This window comes from Oncorhynchus nerka, linkage group LG18 (assembly GCF_034236695.1).
Source record: "Oncorhynchus nerka isolate Pitt River linkage group LG18, Oner_Uvic_2.0, whole genome shotgun sequence".
In the NCBI taxonomy this organism is placed as follows: Eukaryota; Metazoa; Chordata; class Actinopteri; order Salmoniformes; family Salmonidae; genus Oncorhynchus; species Oncorhynchus nerka.
Window position 1 is genome coordinate 26,746,981 of NC_088413.1, and position 18,901 is coordinate 26,765,881.

Below are 18,901 nucleotides of genomic sequence, written 5' to 3' on the forward strand. Positions count from 1 at the left end.
GTTTACCATAGAGCCACTCACTGCATTATGAATGAGACTTTACACACTGGTTTCAGGAAAAAAACTGTTTTACTGGAAGTCACCATATCAAATCAAAGGCCAACAATGACAAAGGGCCTTGTCTAGTGTAACATAACAGCAGGCGAAGTAATGCAATAAGATATCAGCTAATGCAATAACAACTCTCTGCTATTACATAGGAGGATCACAGAGGGATGGGTTCCTGCCGGGGAAGTATTGGGATGCAATGCAAGACAAAGGACGACTTAGAGGATGCTTACAATTCACTAAGTGCAGCGATCCTATTCAACCTATATACAGGAGGAGAAATGTCATCAATTATGGTGTTTCTCCATGTCTGCTAGGAGATTGGGAAATGTAAAAGAAAAATGTATAAACTGTTGTTTTTTTGGGGGGTATTGCTAGGAAGTCAGGATTCCTGAAATGACAGAAAGAGGAGAGGGAGGGGGAGAAGTGTGTGTGTGGGGGGTCTGACTCAGTGAGGAGGATGATACTACTTGCCTGCGCGGGCATGGACTTGGAAGCTCCCATGAGGCTGTGCACTGCTTGCCAGGCCGGGCGCTGTCCTGGCTGGGCTTGAAGTGAGACTGCTGCTGACATTCCAGACAGTTCCTCACAGCCATGGCACACACTGCAGAGAGAGAGATATATTGGAGAGAGAGAAAGAGAGAATGAGAGAGAGAATGAGAGTTGCGGTGGATGTATAAATCAAAGAAAATAGGCTGCGTACACATATTGTGAAGATGTTATCGCAGGTGCAGCAAAATGCTTATGTTTCTAGTGCAGCAAATGCTTATGTTTCTAGTGCAGCAAAATGCTTATGTTTCTAGTGCAGCAAAATGCTTATGTTTCCAGCTCCAACAGTGCAGGAATACCTAACAATACAAAACAATACACACAAATCCAAAAAGGAAAGAAATGAAGGAATATGAGAATGAGCCATGTCTGAGTCCGGAATATAAATATATATGTATATGATGGTGTGTATAGACATTATGAATAGAAAAGGTGTGTACAGCAGTAATTGTATAGGATGAGCCTTGACTAGAATACAGTATATACATATGAAGTGGGTAAACAGTATGTAAACATTATTAAAGTGACCAGTCTTCATTAACTATGTACATACGGGTAGCAGTCTCTTAAGTTTAGGCAGGGTACTGGGCGGTGGTCAGCTAGTAAGTGTCTAAGTTCAGGGCAGGGTACTAGGCGGTGGTCAGCTAGTAAGTGTCTAAGTTCAGGGCAGGGTACTGGGCGGTGGTCAGCTAGTAAGTGTCTAAGTTCAGGGCAGGGTACTAGGCGGTGGTCAGCTAGTAAGTGTCTAAGTTCAGGGCAGGGTACTGGGCGGTGGTCAGCTAGTAAGTGTCTAAGTTCAGGGCAGGGTACTGGGCGGTGGTCAGCTAGTAAGTGTCTAAGTTCAGGCAGGGTACTGGGCGGTGGTCAGCTAGTAAGTGTCTAAGTTCAGGGCAGGGTACTGGGCGGTGGTCAGCTAGTAAGTGTCTAAGTTCAGGGCAGGGTACTGGGCGGTGTCAGCTATAAGTGTCTAAGTTCAGGGCAGGTGGGTGGTCAGCTAGTAAGTGTCTAAGTTCAGGCAGGGTACTACAGGTGGTCAGGTGGTCTAAGTTCAGGCTAGTGGTCAGCCAGTGTCTAAGTTCAGGGCAGGGTACTAGGCGGTGGTCAGCTAGTAAGTGTCTAAGTTCAGGGCAGGGTACTGGGCGGTGGTCAGCTAGTAACAGTGTCTAAGTTCAGGGCAGGGTACTGGGCGGTGGTCAGCTAGTAACAGTGTCTAAGTTCAGGGCAGGGGTACTGGGCGGTGGTCAGCTAGTAACAGTGTCTAAGTTCAGGGCAGGGTAATGGACGGTGGTCAGCTAGTAACAGTGTCTGGGTTCAGGGCAGGTTACTGGGCGGTGGTCACTATAACAGTCTCTAAGTTCAGGGCAGGTAATGGACTAAACAGTGTCAAGTTCAGGCAGGGTACTGGGCGGTGTCAGCTAGTAACAGTGTCTAAGTTCAGGGCAGGTTACTGGGCGGTGGTCAGCTAGTAACAGTCTCTAAGTTCAGGGCAGGGTAATGGACGGTGGTCAGCTAGTAACAGTGTCTAAGTTCAGGCAGGTCTGGGCGGTGGTCAGCTAGTAACAGTGTCTAAGTTCAGGGGCAGGGTACTGGGCGGTGGTCAGCTAGTAAGTGTCTAAGTTCAGGGCAGGGTACTGGGCGGTGGTCAGCTAGTAAGTGTCTAAGTTCAGGGCAGGTACTGGGCGGTGGTCAGCTAGTAACAGTGTCTAAGGTTCAGGGCAGGGTACTGGGCGGTGGTCAGCTAGTAACAGTGTCTAAGTTCAGGGCAGGGTACTGGGCAGCTAGTAACAGTGTCTAAGTTCAGGGCAGGGCACTGGGCGGTGGTCAGCTAGTAACAGTGTCTAAGTTCAGGGCAGGGTACTGGGCGGTGGTCAGCTAGTAAGTTCAGGGCAGGGTAATGGACGGTGGTCAGCTAGTAACAGTGTCTAAGTTCAGGGCAGGTTACTGGGCGGTGGTCAGCTAGTAACAGTCTCTAAGTTCAGGCAGGGTAATGGACGGTGGTCAGCTAGTAACAGTGTCTAAGTTCAGGGCAGGGTACTGGGCGGTGGTCAGCTAGTAACAGTGTCTAAGTTCAGGGCAGGGTACTGGACGGTGGTCAAAGTAACAGTGTCTAAGTTCAGGGCAGGGTACTGGGGCGGTGGTCAGCTAGTAACAGTGTCTAAGTTCAGGGCAGGGTACTGGGCGGTGGTCAGCTAGTAACAGTCTAAGTTCAGGCAGGGTACTGGAGGGCTAGTAACAGTGTCTAAGTTCAGGCAGGGTACTGGTCAGCTAGTAAGTGTCTAAGTTCAGGGCAGGGTACTGGGCGGTGGTCAGCTAGTAAGTGTCTAAATTCAGGCAGGGTACTGGGCGGTGGTCAGCTAGTAAGTGTCTAAGTTCAGGGCAGGGTACTGGCGGTGGTCAGCTAGTAAGTGTCTAAGTTCAGGGCAGGGTACTGGGCGGTGGTCAGCTAGTAACAGTGTCTAAGTTCAGGGCAGGGTACTGGGCGGTGGTCAGCTAGTAACAGTGTCTAAGTTCAGGGCAGGGTACTGGACGGTGGTCAGCTAGTAAGTGTCTAAGTTCAGGGCAGGGTACTAGGCGGTGGGTCAGCTAGTAAGTGTCTAAGTTCAGGGCAGGGTAAATGGACGGTGGTCAGCTAGTAACAGTGTCTAAGTTCAGGGCAGGTTACTGGGCGGTGGTCAGCTAGTAACAGTCTCTAAGTTCAGGGCAGGGTAAATGGACGGTGGTCAGCTAGTAACAGTGTCTAAGTTCAGGGCAAGTTACTGGGCGGTGGTCAGCTAGTAACAGTGTCTATGTTCAGGGCAGGGTACTGGGCGGGTGGTCAGCTAGTAACAGTGTCTAAGTTCAGGGTAGGGTACTGGGCGGTGGTCAGCTAGTAACAGTGTCTAAGTTCAGGGCAGGGTACTGGGCGGTGGTCAGCTAGTAACAGTGTCTAAGTTCAGGGCAGGGTACTGGGCGGTGGTCAGCTAGTAAGTGTCTAAGTTCAGGGCAGGGTAATGGACGGTGGTCAGCTAGTAACAGTGTCTAAGTTCAGGGCAGGTTACTGGGCGGTGGTCAGCTAGTAACAGTCTCTAAGTTCAGGGCAGGGTAATGGACGGTGGTCAGCTAGTAACAGTGTCTAAGTTCAGGGCAGGTTACTGGGCGGTGGTCAGCTAGTAACAGTCTCTAAGTTCAGGGCAGGGTAATGGACGGTGGTCAGTAGTAAGTGTCTAAGTTCAGGGCAGGGTACTGGGCGGTGGTCAGCTAGTAAGTGTCTAAGTTCAGGGCAGGGTACTGGGCGGTGGTCAGCTAGTAACAGTGTCTAAGTTCAGGGCAGGGTACTGGGCGGTGGTCAGCTAGTAACAGTGTCTAAGTTCAGGGCAGGGTACTGGACGGTGGTCAGCTAGGTGTCTAAGTTAAGGGCAGGGTACTAGGCGGTGGTCAGCAGTGTCTAAGTTCAGGGCAGGGTACTGGGCGGTGGTCAGCTAGTAACAGTGTCTAAGTTCAGGGCAGGGTACTGGGCGGTGGTCAGCTAGTAACAGTGTCTAAGTTCAGGGCAGGGTACTGGGCGGTGGTCAGCTAGTAACAGTGTCTAGTTCAGGGCAGGGTACTGGGCGGTGGTCAGCTAGTAACAGTGTCTAAGTTCAGGGCAGGGTACTGGGCGGTGGTCAGCTAGTAACAGTGTCTAAGTTCAGGGCAGGGTACTGGGCGGTGGTCAGCTAGTAACAGTGTCTAAGTTCAGGGCAGGGTACTGGCGGTGGTCAGCTAGTAACAGTCTCTAAGTTCAGGGCAGGGTACTGGACGGTGGTCAGCTAGTAACAGTGTCTAAGTTCAGGGCAGGGTACTGGGCGGTGGTCAGCTAGTAAGTGTCTAAGTTCAGGGCAGGGTAATGGACGGTGGTCAGCTAGTAACAGTCTCTAAGTTCAGGGCAGGGTACTGGGCGGTGGGTCAGCTAGTAACAGTGTCTAAGTTCAGGGCAGGGTACTGGGCGGTGGGTGGTCAGCTAGTAACAGTGTCTAAGTTCAGGGCAGGGTACTGGGCGGTGGGTCAGCTAGTAACAGTGTCTAAGTTCAGGGCAGGGTACTGGGCGGAGGTCAGCTAGTAAGTGTCTAAGTTCAGGGCAGGGTACTGGGCGGAGGTCAGCTAGTAAGTGTCTAAGTTCAGGGCAGGGTACTGGGCGGTGGGTGGTCAGCTAGTAACAGTGTCTAAGTTCAGGGCAGGGTACTGGGCGGTGGTCAGCTAGTAACAGTGTCTAAGTTCAGGGCAGGGTACTGGGCGGTGGTGGTCAGCTAGTAACAGTGTCTAAGTTCAGGGCAGGGTACTGGGCGGTGGGTGGTCAGCTAGTAACAGTGTCTAAGTTCAGGCAGGGTACTGGGCGGTGGTCAGCTAGTAACAGTGTCTAAGTTCAGGGCAGGGTACTGGGCGGTGGTCAGCTAGTAACAGTGTCTAAGTTCAGGGCAGGGTACTGGGCGGTGGTCAGCTAGTAAGTGTCTAAGTTCAGGGCAGGGTACTGGGCGGTCAGCTAGTAACAGTGTCTAAGTTCAGGGCAGGGTACTGGGCGGTGGTCAGCTAGTAACAGTGTCTAAGTTCAGGGCAGGGTACTGGGCGGTGGTCAGCTCTAGTAAGTGTCTAAGTGCAGGGCAGGGTACTGGGCGGTGGTCAGCTAGTAACAGTGTCTAAGTTCAGGGCAGGGTACTGGGCGGTGGGTGGTCAGCTAGTAACAGTGTCTAAGTTCAGGGCAGGGTACTGGGCGGAGGTCAGCTAGTAAGTGTCTAAGTTCAGGGCAGGGTACTGGGCTGAGGTCAGCTAGTAAGTGTCTAAGTTCAGGGCAGGGTACTGGGCGGTGGTCAGCTAGTAACAGTGTCTAAGTTCAGGGCAGGGTACTGGGCGGTGGTCAGCTAGTAACAGTGTCTAAGTTCAGGGCAGGGTACTGGGCGGTGGGTGGTCAGCTAGTAACAGTGTCTAAGTTCAGGGCAGGGTACTGGGCGGTGGGTGGTCAGCTAGTAACAGTGTCTAGTAACAGGGCGGAGGTCAGCTAAGTTCAGGGGCAGGGTACTGGGCGGAGGTCAGCTAGTAAGTGTCTGTTCAGGGCAGGGTACTGGGCGGTGGTCAGCTAGTAACAGTGTCTAAGTTCAGGGCAGGGTACTGGGCGGTGGTCAGCTAGTAAGTGTCTAAGTTCAGGGCAGGGGTACTGGACGGAGGCCAGCTAGTAACAGTGTCTAAGTTCAGGGCAGGGTACTGGGCGGTGGTCAGCTAATAACAGTGTCTAAGTTCAGGGCAGGGTACTGGACGGTGGTCAGCTAGCGGTCTGATGGCCTGGAGATAGAAGCTGTTTTTTCAGTCTCTTGTCCCAGCTTTGATGAAGCTGTACTGTAACTTCCTTCTAGATGGTAGCGGGGTGAACAGACCGTGGCTGAGGTGCTTGATAATCTTCTTGTCCTTGCTTTCACACTGGGTGCTGAAGATGTCCAGGAGGAAGACACACTTCCCCTGGTGAAGAATTGGGCTGGAGAGCACTGTGTCTGTGGACAATGCAGTTGCCGTACCAGGCGGTGATAAAGCCTGACAGGATGCTCTCAATGGTGCATCTATAGAAATTTGAGGGTCTTAGGGGCCAAGCGGAATTTCTTCAGCCTCCTGAGGTTGAAGAGGCGCTGTTGCACCTTCTTCACCACACTGTCTGTGTGGATGGACCATTTCATATTGTCAGTGATGTGTACTCTTTCACCCTCTCCTCTACTGTCCCGTCAATGTGGATGGGGGCATGCTCTCTCTGCTGTCTCCAGAAGTACACAATCAGCTCCTTCATATTGTTGACGTTGAGCGAGAGGTTATTTTCCTGGCACAACTCTGCCAGGGCCCTCACCTCCTCCCTGTAGGTTAACTCGTCGTTGTTGGTAATCAGGCATACTACTGTTGTGTCGCCTGCAAACTTGATGACCAAGTTAGAGATGTGTGTAGCCACGCAGTCATGGGTGAACAGGGAGTACGGGAAGGGTCTGAGCACGCACCCTTGTGGGGCCCCTGTGTTGAGGATCAGCGTAGTGGAGGTGTTGTTGCCTACCTTCACCACCTGGGGGCGGCCCTTCAGGAAGTCTAGGGGTGAAGTAGTGAGAGAACGAGCAACCAAAAAAGCAAGACAGGAGGAGACAGAGAGAAGCCGAGAGAAGAGAGAATTGGGGAGAGACAGAAAGTGAGAAGTGAGGAGCGGTTGAGAAAGAGAAAGAATTGAACTCTCCAGGAACAAGGTCCAGTCCACCTGGACAACAGCGTTCACCTCTTCCTCCCTGCTCCCCCTAGCCTCAACACTAGTTCACACTGTATCCAAGGTAACACTAGATCTCCCTGTATCCAAGGACACACTAGATCTCCCTGTATCCAAGGACACACTAGTTCTCCCTGTATCCAAGGTCACACTAGTTCTCCCTGTATCCAAGGTCACACTAGATCTCACTGTATCCAAGGTCACACTAGTTCTCACTGTATCCAAGGTCACACTAGTTCTCACTGTATCCAAGGTCACACTAGTTCTCACTGTATCCAAGGTCACACTAGTTCTCACTGTATCCAAGGTCACACTAGTTCTCACTGTATCCAAGGTCACACTAGTTCTCACTGTATCCAAGGTCACACTAGTTCTCACTGTATCCAAGGTCACACTAGTTCTCACTGTATCCAAGGTCACACTAGTTCTCACTGTATCCAAGGTCACACTAGTTCTAACTGTATCCAAGGTCACACTAGTTCTAACTGTATCCAAGGTCACACTAGTTCTAACTGTATCCAAGGTCACACTAGTTCTAACTGTATCCAAGGTCACACTAGTTCTCACTGTATCCAAACCCTGCATGGGGTTCATTCAATATTGGATGACAATGGTGCCTCACTGCATGTGGGTCTTGCCTGGGAAACAAACTACCTCACAGAACATGAGGTAAAATATCCACTGTTTGATAACTTCAGGTAGGTTTCTGGCTCCTACCAAGGGGGCTTTTTTTTTTTTTATATGATATATTGCGGTGCAATATTGACGCTTTTGATTTTGCTTTCTATGCTTATTTTAGCCCCTCCCTCATTTCTGTATTTGACAACTGACAAATGTAATTTCTGAACCGTCTAAATTAGAGGTGGAAGTATTTCATCTGGAATGGTCTGGAGTTTTACATTAAGGCCTTCAGGAGAGGCAGTGTGTTTGTTTGCGTGCCTGTGTGTTTGTGTGCCTGTGTGTGTGTGTGCCTGTGTGTGTGTGTGCCTGTGTGTGTGTGTGTGTGTGCCTGTGTGTGTGTGTGTGTGTGTGTGTGTGTGTGTGTGTGTGTGTGTGTAAGGTCCCCCTTGAAACATTGTTACAGTCTACCCAAATCAGATTACTGCACCAGCAACAGGGAAAGAATACCTCATCAAAAATTAATCTCATAACGGCAGCTCTCTAAAAGCAGGTATTTGCTACGACAGCATCACTCTCTCCACCGAGCTCCCCACCAATGAGAATGGCCGTTGGGATAAACCCAGAAAAAAAGAACGCGACTGGATATCAGCTGAACAAGGTGGCGTACAGGGCGACCATTTTGTTTACGAGCTAGTTTGTAAGGAGTATTTAAAAGCAAAATTGGATACCGAGCACGGCCCATTACCCAAATGGAGCAGATGGTTTAAATCACCATGCATAGTCTTATTGTACTAGGGAGCTTAGGAGTTAGATGAGGGGTGGGTTGGAGGTTGGATAAGGTGGTTGGTGTAATGTAGTGCCTGAATAAAATGAATAATGTAAAGCATTTGAAGTATATTTTATTCAGCTAGCAGAGCAGGGGTCTAGCCGTGTCTCGGAGCTGTCACTGGGTTACTTTAATAGACTGGAACATGAGGCAGAGAAAGAGAAAGAGGCAGGCCTAGGGCTACAGCCAGGGCCATTACGGGGGAATCGACTAATCATAGGCGGCCATTTTAGAGTGTTGCAGCGCAGAGGGGTTATAATAACAAGATAAGAGAGGGCTGCTATGAGCCAAGAGAGAGAGAGAGCGAAAAAGAGAGGATACACTATGGAGAGCTTTGGCAGCTCAGGCTGCTATTAGAGTCTACTGCAGTCTGATATAGAGGGGGATTGATGAAAAGAGGTGAATGAGGAGGAACAGGGTGAGAAAAGGAGGAAGTGAAGGGAGAAGGAGGAAGTGAAGAGACGAGGAAAAGAGGGAAACAAGAAGGGAGGACATGTAAAGAACAGAACAGGAAGAGAAGATGGGAACTGGGGAGAGGAGATGTGAAGAGATGGAAAAGACCAGAAGGGATGGGGGAGGAGAGAGAGGCAGAGAGATCTTCCATACGTACCCAGACGGAGGCTCTGTCTGAGGATACCGCCAGAGGACATGTTCTTCTCAGCCTCGATCTCAGTGAAGTTGAGGGAGGAGGCGAAGATCAGAACATCCACCAGGTTGATGAGGCGCTGCAGGAAGGTGACAGAGGCCTCCACCGACAGACCCTGGGACGGCTCAATGTTCTCCAGATCATGCTGAGGAGAAGAAGAGGACAAACACCACCATCACTAGCATCATTACTGTCAAATCCAAACTAAATTATGACATGAAGCTATTAGTCAACTTAGGGACCATGTTTGGTAAGAAAGGGAAATGGTTCAACGTCTGCTGAGCAACATTCATTTCAGATTTCAATCAGATTAAATCCTCATTGAATTCAATCCCGTCTTTGAATCTAATTATGATGGAATTGACCCCTGCTGTAGCCACAGCCACCAGTCCATACTGGACATTGATTCCAGTGTAAATTGTAAAGGGAGTGGTATGGAGGGGAGACAGAGGACCACAGGTCCATCAGGGTTTATGTTATACTGGAGTGCTACTGTCACTGGGGTCAGACAGTACAAAAACACACTAACCATGTTAGCACTGGCCAACTGTAGTCTAATGTGATTGGAGAAAGGTCAACGGAGATGGATGGACAGGGATAACCTACTGTGGGTGGCCATACACATACCAGACACAGAGACAGGCAGAGACACAGAAACAGGCAGAGACACAGAGACAGAGTCAGACAGACAGAGACACAGAGACAGACCGACAGAGACACAGAGACAGACCGACAGAGACAGACAGACCGACAGAGACAGACAGACCGACAGAGACAGACAGACCGACAGAGACAGACAGACAGACCGACAGAGACAGACCGACAGAGACAGACCGACAGAGACAGACAACAGCCAGACAGACACAACAGCCAGACAGACACAACAGCCAGACAGACACAACAGCCAGACAGACACAACAGCCAGACAGACACAACAGCCAGACAGACACAACAGCCAGACAGACAGTGTCTCTCACTGAGGAGGATGTGGCAGCAGAAAGCAGGGGCAGGATGCCTCCACAGGACATGATGAGGTTGTCCACCACCTGAGAGATGAGGTGCACTGTGTTGTGGACAAACACCACATTCTCACTGCTGTTCACAAAGTCCATCACCGTCTTAGTGGAGTGACTGGGAGAGAGGAGACGGGCATAAATTACACAGAGGTACATAGAAGCTAAACATTATAATCATTGAATCAATGTACAACACAATCAATGCCTTCAGCGCCTTCAGAATGTATTCATACCCCTTGATCAAATATGTTTTTTCCCATCACCCATTTAGACACAATATCCTATATAGACAAACGGAAACATTTCTTTTTTTAGAAATGTTTCATAATTTTTTTGAAAATGAAACAGAAATATCTAATTGACATAAGTATTCACACTCCCTTGTCAACATTTTACATTTACATTTAAGTCATTTAGCAGACGCTCTTATCCAGAGCGACTTACAAATTGGTGCGTTCATCTTAAGACATCCAGTGGAACAGCCACTTTACAATAGTGCATCTAAATCTTTTAAGGGGGGGGGGGGGGGGGTGAGAAGGATTACTTTATTCTATCCTAGGTATTCCTGAAAGAGGTGGGGTTTCAGGTGTCTCCGGAAGGTCAACACTTTGTAGAAGCACCTTTGGCAGCGATTACAGCTATGAGTCTTTCTGGGTAAATCTCTAAGAGCTTTCCACACCTGGATTGTACAACATTTGCCCATTATTCTTTTCAAAATTATGTTGATCATTGCTAGACAACCATTTTCAGGTCTTACCATAGATTACCATAGATCTATTCTGTTTAAACTCCTCTGAGTTTTTTTTCGACCCTTATTTTACAAGGTAAGTTGACTGAGAGCACATTCTCATTTACAGCAACGACCCGGAGATCAGAATGTTTGCAGGATAGACTATTTTTTGTTGTAAATTAGTGAGTTGGAAAGTCGCCTGTCCGGCAACCATTCTAGTGTTAGAAATCAGATCAAAATGCTACGCAATTCTCCATGTATTTCAACCAATTCCCCTCCTTTACCTCCTCCACATCTGCACGTCAGTCTCGATGGAGAAGAGCAGGTCTGTGAGCAGGCGCTGGTGCATGTGAGACCAACGGAACTCTGGAATACGGAACATGGTGGAGCGAGCGGAGGAGCTGCTCTCGCTGGCCTGGCCTCCTGAGGCACCGGCTGCAGCCGCGTCGCCCTGAGGAACTTCCTGTGGTACAGCACTCAAGACGGTTAGCAGCAGCATTAGCATTAGTCATATATATAAACAGGATTAGCTTGAGCTAAGGAGTAGCTTTGTCTTCAGCATTAGCCATATAAATAGGATTAGCTTTGTCTTCAGCATTAGCCATATAAATATAAACAGGATTAGCTTTGTCTTCAGCATTAGCCATATAAATATAAACAGGATTAGCTTTGGCATTAGCATTAGCCATATAAATATAAACAGGATTAGCTTTGGCATTAGCATTAGCCATATAAATATAAACAGGATTAGCTTTGGCATTAGCATTAGCCATATAAATATAAACAGGATTAGCTTTGGCATTAGCATTAGCCATATAAATATAAACAGGATTAGCTTTGGCTTTAGCCATATAAATATAAACAGGATTAGCTGAAGCCATATAGCCATACCCACGTACATACTGTATATTATAAAGCACTTTTCGTGAAAGACACAAGACCAGTAAATAGATGAAGCAGTGATGACATACAGGTGTGGAGGTCTCCTTTAGCGCCAGTCTCTCTGTGTCTGAGGCCACACTGGACACATCCAGCCTGGCAATGTGGATCTCTTTGGTCTTGGTGGCAGAGCCAGGGCCCTCTGCAGCACTGTCTTTCCCTGCCTCCACAGCAGTAGCAGTGGCTACTTTCGGAGAGGTTTCAGTCCTGCTGCTGGGGGCCTCTGTGGCCCCTGAGGCCTGTGGGGCTTCTGGCTGGACCGCCTTGGTGCTGGGGGCCTCTGCTGGTGCTACAGCCTGTGAGGTGTCAGATTTAGAAACTGTGGCCCCGACTGCTGCTGGTGGTAGTATGGCCTCCAAGGCTGTAGGGGGCGATATTGTGGACTCTAAAGGCTGCCGTGCTGGCTCTGTGCTGGTGGGGTCGGTGCCTGGTGCAGACGGGTCAAGGTCAATCTCCTCCATTTTAGGGGGTTGTGTCCGACTCTCCTCAGGTACAGAAGCAGGTGGTGTGGCTTGACTTTCCACTGCTGACTTTGTGACCTTGGCAACACTCTTCTCTTCCTTCTCCTTTTCAGTTTTAACCTCTGTCTTGATCTCCTCTGCTTTAACCTCTTCCATCTTCTCCTCCTCAACAACAACCTCCTCTGTTTTCACCTCCTCTTCCTCCTTTTCTTCCTCCTCTCCACCAGCGGCGGAGACAAAAGAGGATTCCTCCATGCTGTCGTCGGTGGAGCTGGGTCGGACCTGGTCACTGACTGACTGGACAGATGCCCCGACCGCTGACCCCTCCGCCACGCTGCCCTGCTGGCAGGCCGAGATGGCAGCAGAGACCTGTTCCTCCGGTTGCTTTGCCAGTTCCGGTTCCTTGGGTTCGTTCAGGGGAATCTTCAGACATAAGAACGTGGGAGGCTTTGCAGCTGTGCGTTTCTGACCCCTTCTCTCCATCCGTTTGAGGTCTTACTACTTTGTCGGTATCAGATGTTTTAGCATCGTCGCTTGTTTCGGTCTTAGCCACCTTTGCGTCTTCAGTTTCTGGCCTGGTCGCTTCGTCTATTTCAGCTGTGCTAGCTGCTGCTGCAGCTTCATCAGTCTTATCTGTGGCTGTCTCAGTCTCAGCCATGGCCTCAACAGTCTTACTGCTGACTTTATCCCTTGTAAGTTTAGCTTCAGTCTCCTGTGGAGTAGCTTCAGCTCTGTCACCAGCACCTCCTCTCTGATCCTCAGAGATCTGATTCTGGACCTGCTGTAGTTCCTCCTCCTCCTCTTCTTCAGCTCTGGCCAGCATGTTGGACACAGTTATGGGTGCTTGACCCCTCTGACTTCTATCTCCTTCTCTCTCTGGAGGGCTGGGGGTGGAAGCAGATGCTGAGGTTGCTGAGGGAGGGTAGTGTTGGGGACTCCTGGTTCTGGGGACCCCTCTGGGTCAATGGTGAGCTCGATCACGGTGGAGGGGGCAGTCTCCTCCCCTGATCCCTGTTGGTCCGGAGCTGGCCCAGAATCTCAGAGTCTCGGCTGGCCCCGGAAATGGTCCGGATACCAGCTGCACGCCTCGGAGCCCAGTCTCTGGTACTGACGGAACATACGGGGGCAGGTTCTCCTTGTGCTGCTCAAAGGTCACCTGCAAAACATAAACAACAAACAAAGCAAAGTATTAGTTTCATTTGACAGGCGCCATGTGGGGCCTTACAACAAACTTTAGACCAGATTTTAGCTACATAGATAATATATTTTTACATTTTAGTACTTTATCCAGAGGGACTTACAGGAGCAATTTGGGTTAAGTGCCTGCTCAAGGGCACAGATAGATTTTTCACTTAGTCGGCTCGGGAATCGAACCAGTGACCTTTCGGTTACTGACCCAATGATCTTAACCACTAGGCTACCTGCCACCCCCATTGCCTGAGGGTCGGTGACAGAGTATCATCTCGTCACCATCTGGGAGTCAATAGAGACAAATTATCTGCTGTGGCATTTGAGGAAGAGACCATCACCCATCCATGTTAGCAGTCATAGATGAGTTAGTAGATAGTGTAAAGTGTGTCTGCCAGTTGAACAGCGTCCGTGTGTCATCGGCAAATCATCACTCTCCTAATTTAAGGCTCTGCATTAATCACTGTGGCTCTGAGGACAGAAAGTCAAAGGGGAGTAAAGAGAGAGAAAATACATCCCAGCTAGATCATCTACGCTGCTTTTAACTAAGAACATCTAGAGACCGAGAGAAAGAGACAGAGAGAGAGAGACCGAGAGAAAGAGACAGAGAGAGAGAGACCGAGAGAGAGACCGAGAGAGAGAGACCGAGAGACCGAGAGAGACCGAGAGAGAGACCGAGAGAGAGACCGAGACCGAGAGACCGAGACCGAGAGACCGAGAGAGAGAGACCGAGAGAGAGAGACCGAGAGAGAGAGAGACCGAGAGAGAGACCGAGAGAGAGACCGAGAGAGAGACCGAGAGAGAGACCGAGAGAGAGAGAGAGACCGAGAGAGAGAGAGACCGAGAGAGAGAGACCGAGAGAGAGAGACCGAGAGACCGAGAGAGACCGAGAGAGAGAGAGACCGAGAGAGAGAGAGACCGAGAGAGAGAGAGACCGAGAGAGAGAGAAAGACAGAGAGAGAGAGAGACCGAGAGAGAGAGAGAGAGAGAGAGAGCGAGAGAGACCGAGAGAGAGCGAGAGAGACCGAGAGAGACCGAGAGAGACCGAGAGAGACCGAGAGAGAGAGAGACCGAGATAGACTGAGAGAGAGAGAGAGACCGAGAGAGACCGAGAGAGAGAGAGACCCAGAGAGAGAGAGAGACCGAGAGAGAGAGAGACCGAGAGAGAGAGACCGAGAGAGAGAGAGACCGAGAGAGAGAGAGACCGAGAGAGAGAGACCGAGAGAGAGAGAGACCGAGAGAGAGAGAAAGACCGAGAGAGAGAGAGAGAGAGACCGAGAGAGAGAGAGACCGAGAGAGAGAGAAAGACAGAGAGAGAGAGAGAGAGACCGAGAGAGAGAGAGAGAGACCGAGAGAGAGAGACCGAGAGAGAGAGAGACCGAGAGAGACCGAGAGAGACCGAGAGAGAGAGAGAGAGAATTTGTAATTAATTAGGCGTTAGTCATTAATGTTCTAAATTAGATGGCTACAAGGCTGGTCATTAATCTTCTGGTACTGGGTTGGCTGTGATTGTTAATCCATATCTGTTTTCTCAGAGTAGAAAAGTAAAGAGGCCTTTCTAAACGCACCGATAGTAACGGGAATTCTTCTCCGGTTTAACGATCACAGTCTAGTGACTTAGCCCTCTCCCATTAGTTTCTGCTTACTTGACATTTAGCATTTTTACCAATTAAAAACATGCTGCATTGCATTCGAAGTAGAGCAGTATGACCATATGGAAACTACACTGGAGTGGTTAGTCAGTGAATAACGTCACACTGCGACATGCAGTACATTAAAAATGACGACAAGTTGGCCTTAAATGGGTTTCTATAAAGACTGAATTACCATTAGAATGGGAGTACTGTACTTGTATTTAAAACAGTGGTTAAAGTAGAGCTTTACGATAAGAGACCAGCAGCACTTGGGTGGCTGGCATCAGTTTAGCCAATCTGGTCTAATTTAATTCTAGTCCACGCCTTGGTTAAGGGTATGGAACATTTTTATGGTAGTGTAGGAAAACAGTGCAGGCTATTCTAACCTGACAGCTATTAGCTGGACGCGCTTCTATAGACAAATCATACAGCGCTGCAAATTGACCTTACAAACAGCATTATAAAAAACAAAAATAAATGACAACCTGAAAAAAACATAGGTTATCAAATTTCAATATCCCTCTAAACAAACTATTCCAATCTCATTTCAACTCAATATAATACAAACTGACATCACAACGCAGACCAATCTGGAACCTGAATGCAATGCAGGGTTTGGCTGCAGTCCTCCATCCTTCTCTTAGTCCATTTAACTGTTCAGAGATCAGTCTGGGCCCCAGACCGCAGGCTGTGTGGTGTGAGGCTGGGTGGCTCACCACTGGTCCAGGGAGACCCCCTATAGCAGGTTAGGACCTGGGAGTCCCATCAATAGATAGGCGGCGACCACAAAACAAAGGGGAAATGGGGAAAGCCAGCGCGGCTCTAATCCAATTAGCTAAATGCAATTCCTCCCTCCTCCCAAATCAATGTCGTCTGTCTCTGCCTGCCGCAGTCCTGCCTGGACGAACCCTGGACGGAACCCTGGGACGGAACTCTTCCTTTCACTGTTTCACTCTCTTTTCCTCCCACTCCCCCTTGCTTTTTTCTCTTGTTCTCCTTTCTCTCTCTCCTTTCCTAGATCCTTTTCCCCTGATCATGTGAAGCAGTGAACTGAGCAGAGCACTGACTGGTGATGTCTTTGGGAACCAGAAGGGCTTACCATTAAGACCACATGGTTAAGGGACAGCCAGACAGTTACATTGTCCTCCTATAGCTCACAGTTGTGTTCCCAAGCTATGGGACAGAGTCCACAGGTGGGCCACCAGACAGTTCTAAGTAGGACCAGATACAGTCTCATTTGTTTAGGGAAACTAAGGTACTAAGTAGATATCCCAATAACTCCCACTGCTCAGCCTCAGCACTGTGGAACTTCTATACAATACACACTAGACCTACATTTTACCCTATGAGAAGTCCTGTAGACCATATTGTGTGTGTGTGTGTGTGTGTGTGTGTGTGTGTGTGTGTGTGTGTGTGTGTGTGTGTGTGTGTGTGTGTGTGTGTAGCCCTGGTCAATGTTCTCCATGTCCTGCACTTCCCTCTCCTTTGTGGAGTTGTCGATGTGTCCATCTCTGCATTAAGGCTGAACAATAGAGTCTAGAGGCTACATCTCAACATGTTGAGTCTCAATACTGGGAGGCTTTGTACTGTGGATCCATACTCCCTTGTGTCTTGTGAACTGCTGCTAGTAGAGAACTAGCGTCCACATTAGAGTAAACACACAGTTTGTAATGTGTACAAACGGCTATTGATCTAATAAAAGGGTAGAAATAGACATGATTCAAACAGGGCGATATCTGAAAGCCTCATCTGGCTTCTTCTGCTTCACAAGCACTCCTGCACTAATGTCTCTTCATCTGTTAATGTCTGATGTCATCATTTCCACAAGGTGGATGCTACAGAGAAGCTGACTGTTGACGCTAGAAGGATACGGAGTCCTTCACACACTGACGACTGATTTAAAATCTTCCTCAAATCCAACTCATTTGTGTGCAGAGCTGGTAGAAAGGCATTGTGTGTGTGTGTGTGTGTGTGTGTCAGCAGGGCCCACCTGCAGAAACATCTTGCCTGGTGTGCTCACACTGCAGCACAAAGCCTGCTGCTGCTCTGGCTCAGATAAAGGACACACACATTTGTGTACACACATGGCGCGCACACACACAATAACATGTTGGTTCATTCATACAGAAAGGTGTGCATTCATCATACTTTTCATACACATGTGCACTCACCCCACACAACCAACAGTTACACACAGGCGTGACCTTTGACTGCACACACACACACACACAGGATCTGCCAGACGGTCATACATGTCCAATTGCAACTAAAGTCACCCAGCAGGTCCCAGTGGTCCAATCAAATCATTTCATATTATCCCAGGTGACCATTCAGGAGTCTGCAGCAGACTACAGGGAGATCTGGAAGTCACCTGCATTGGTGTCATCTAGACTAGTGCTGCTTTAGCTCAGTCTGGGCAGGCAAGGAAAGATGGAAGCAATTTCTGAAAATCTCCCTCTATCGCCCTCTGGCCATGTTAAATATACTGTAGTACAGTTCATGGACCCCACTACTATAAATACTGATGCAGGATGAAAACCCGGTCTTCTCCACCACTACTGTAAATACTGATGCAGGATGAAAACCCGGTCTTCTCCACCACTACTGTAAATACTGATGCAGGATGAAAACCCGGTCTTCTCCACCACTACTGTAAATACTGATGGAGGATGAAAACCCGGTCTTCTCCACCACTACTGTAAATACTGATGGAGGATGAAAACCCGGTCTTCTCCACCACTACTGTAAATACTGATGCAGGATGAAAACCCGGTCTTCTCCACCACTACTGTAAATACTGATGCAGGATGAAAACCCGGTCTTCTCCACCACTACTGTAAATACTGATGCAGGATGAAAACCCGGTCTTCTCCACCACTACTGTAAATACTGATGGAGGATGAAAACCCGGTCTTCTCCACCACTACTGTAAATACTGATGCAGGATGAAAACCCGGTCTTCTCCACCACTACTGTAAATACTGATGCAGGATGAAAACCCGGTCTTCTCCACCACTACTGTAAATACTGATGCAGGATGAAAACCCGGTCTTCTCCACCACTACTGTAAATACTGATGCAGGATGAAAAACCCGGTCTTCTCCACCACTACTGTAAATACTGATGGAGGATGAAAACCCGGTCTTCTCCACCACTACTGTAAATACTGATGGAGGATGAAAACCCGGTCTTCTCCACCACTACTGTAAATACTGATGCAGGATGAAAACCCGGTCTTCTCCACCACTACTGTAAATACTGATGCAGGATGAAAACCCGGTCTTCTCCACCACTACTGTAAATACTGATGCAGGATGAAAACCCGGTCTTCTCCACCACTACTGTAAATACTGATGCAGGATGAAAACCCGGTCTTCTCCACCACTACTGTAAATACTGATGGAGGATGAAAACCCGGTCTTCTCCACCACTACTGTAAATACTGATGGAGGATGAAAACCCGGTCTTCTCCACCACTACTGTAAATACTGATGGCAGGATGAAAACCCGGTCTTCTCCACCACTACTGTAAATACTGATGCAGGATGAAAACCCGGTCTTCTCCACCACTACTGTAAATACTGATGCAGGATGAAAACCCGGTCTTCTCCACCACTACTGTAAATACTGATGCAGGATGAAAACCCGGTCTTCTCCACCACTGACGTGTACAGGTTTGGTCATTATGATTAAAAAGAGGCTAGAAGTGAAATGTCTAGTATCACCTTATTTAACCAGAATTATAGATTTGAAAAGAGCAGGATTACATTTCACTGTAATAATGTAAGTAATACATCAGTGAAACGGGATTCAGTGTATAATAACAACGTTATTTTTGTGGGAAATGTATAAATTAATTTATTCAATTTTCATAAAAATTCAAGAGAGGCACTTCTTTTCAATTGTGTAATATACACAATGTGTTCCAAACGGCATATAAATAATGAAATGAATAGAGGCTTAGATGCATAGCAGAAGGTGTGTGTATACAGTATGTAGATACTT

The 18,901-nt window shown here is 48.5% G+C and overlaps 2 protein-coding genes across 2 annotated transcripts in view; one reads left to right on the forward strand and one right to left on the reverse strand.

The window, feature by feature from the left end:
• LOC135561552 (lipopolysaccharide-responsive and beige-like anchor protein) overlaps positions 1 to 12,698 on the reverse strand; it is a 13,858-nt gene extending 1,160 nt beyond the window's left edge. Inside the window, exons 1-5 of the mRNA XM_065003260.1 lie at positions 11,646 to 12,698; positions 10,959 to 11,137; positions 9,906 to 10,059; positions 8,893 to 9,073; positions 523 to 652 (exon numbers count right to left, since the gene is read on the reverse strand). Coding sequence (XP_064859332.1) covers positions 523 to 652; positions 8,893 to 9,073; positions 9,906 to 10,059; positions 10,959 to 11,137; positions 11,646 to 12,557 — 1,556 coding nt within the window. The 5' untranslated portion in view covers positions 12,558 to 12,698. The remainder of the gene's footprint in view (positions 1 to 522; positions 653 to 8,892; positions 9,074 to 9,905; positions 10,060 to 10,958; positions 11,138 to 11,645) is intronic.
• Positions 12,699 to 18,860: 6,162 nt separating this feature from the next.
• LOC115123172 (lipopolysaccharide-responsive and beige-like anchor protein) overlaps positions 18,861 to 18,901 on the forward strand; it is a 50,935-nt gene continuing 50,894 nt past the window's right edge. The window contains 1 exon segment of the mRNA XM_065003329.1: positions 18,861 to 18,874. Within this exon segment, the coding sequence (XP_064859401.1) occupies positions 18,861 to 18,874 (14 nt within the window).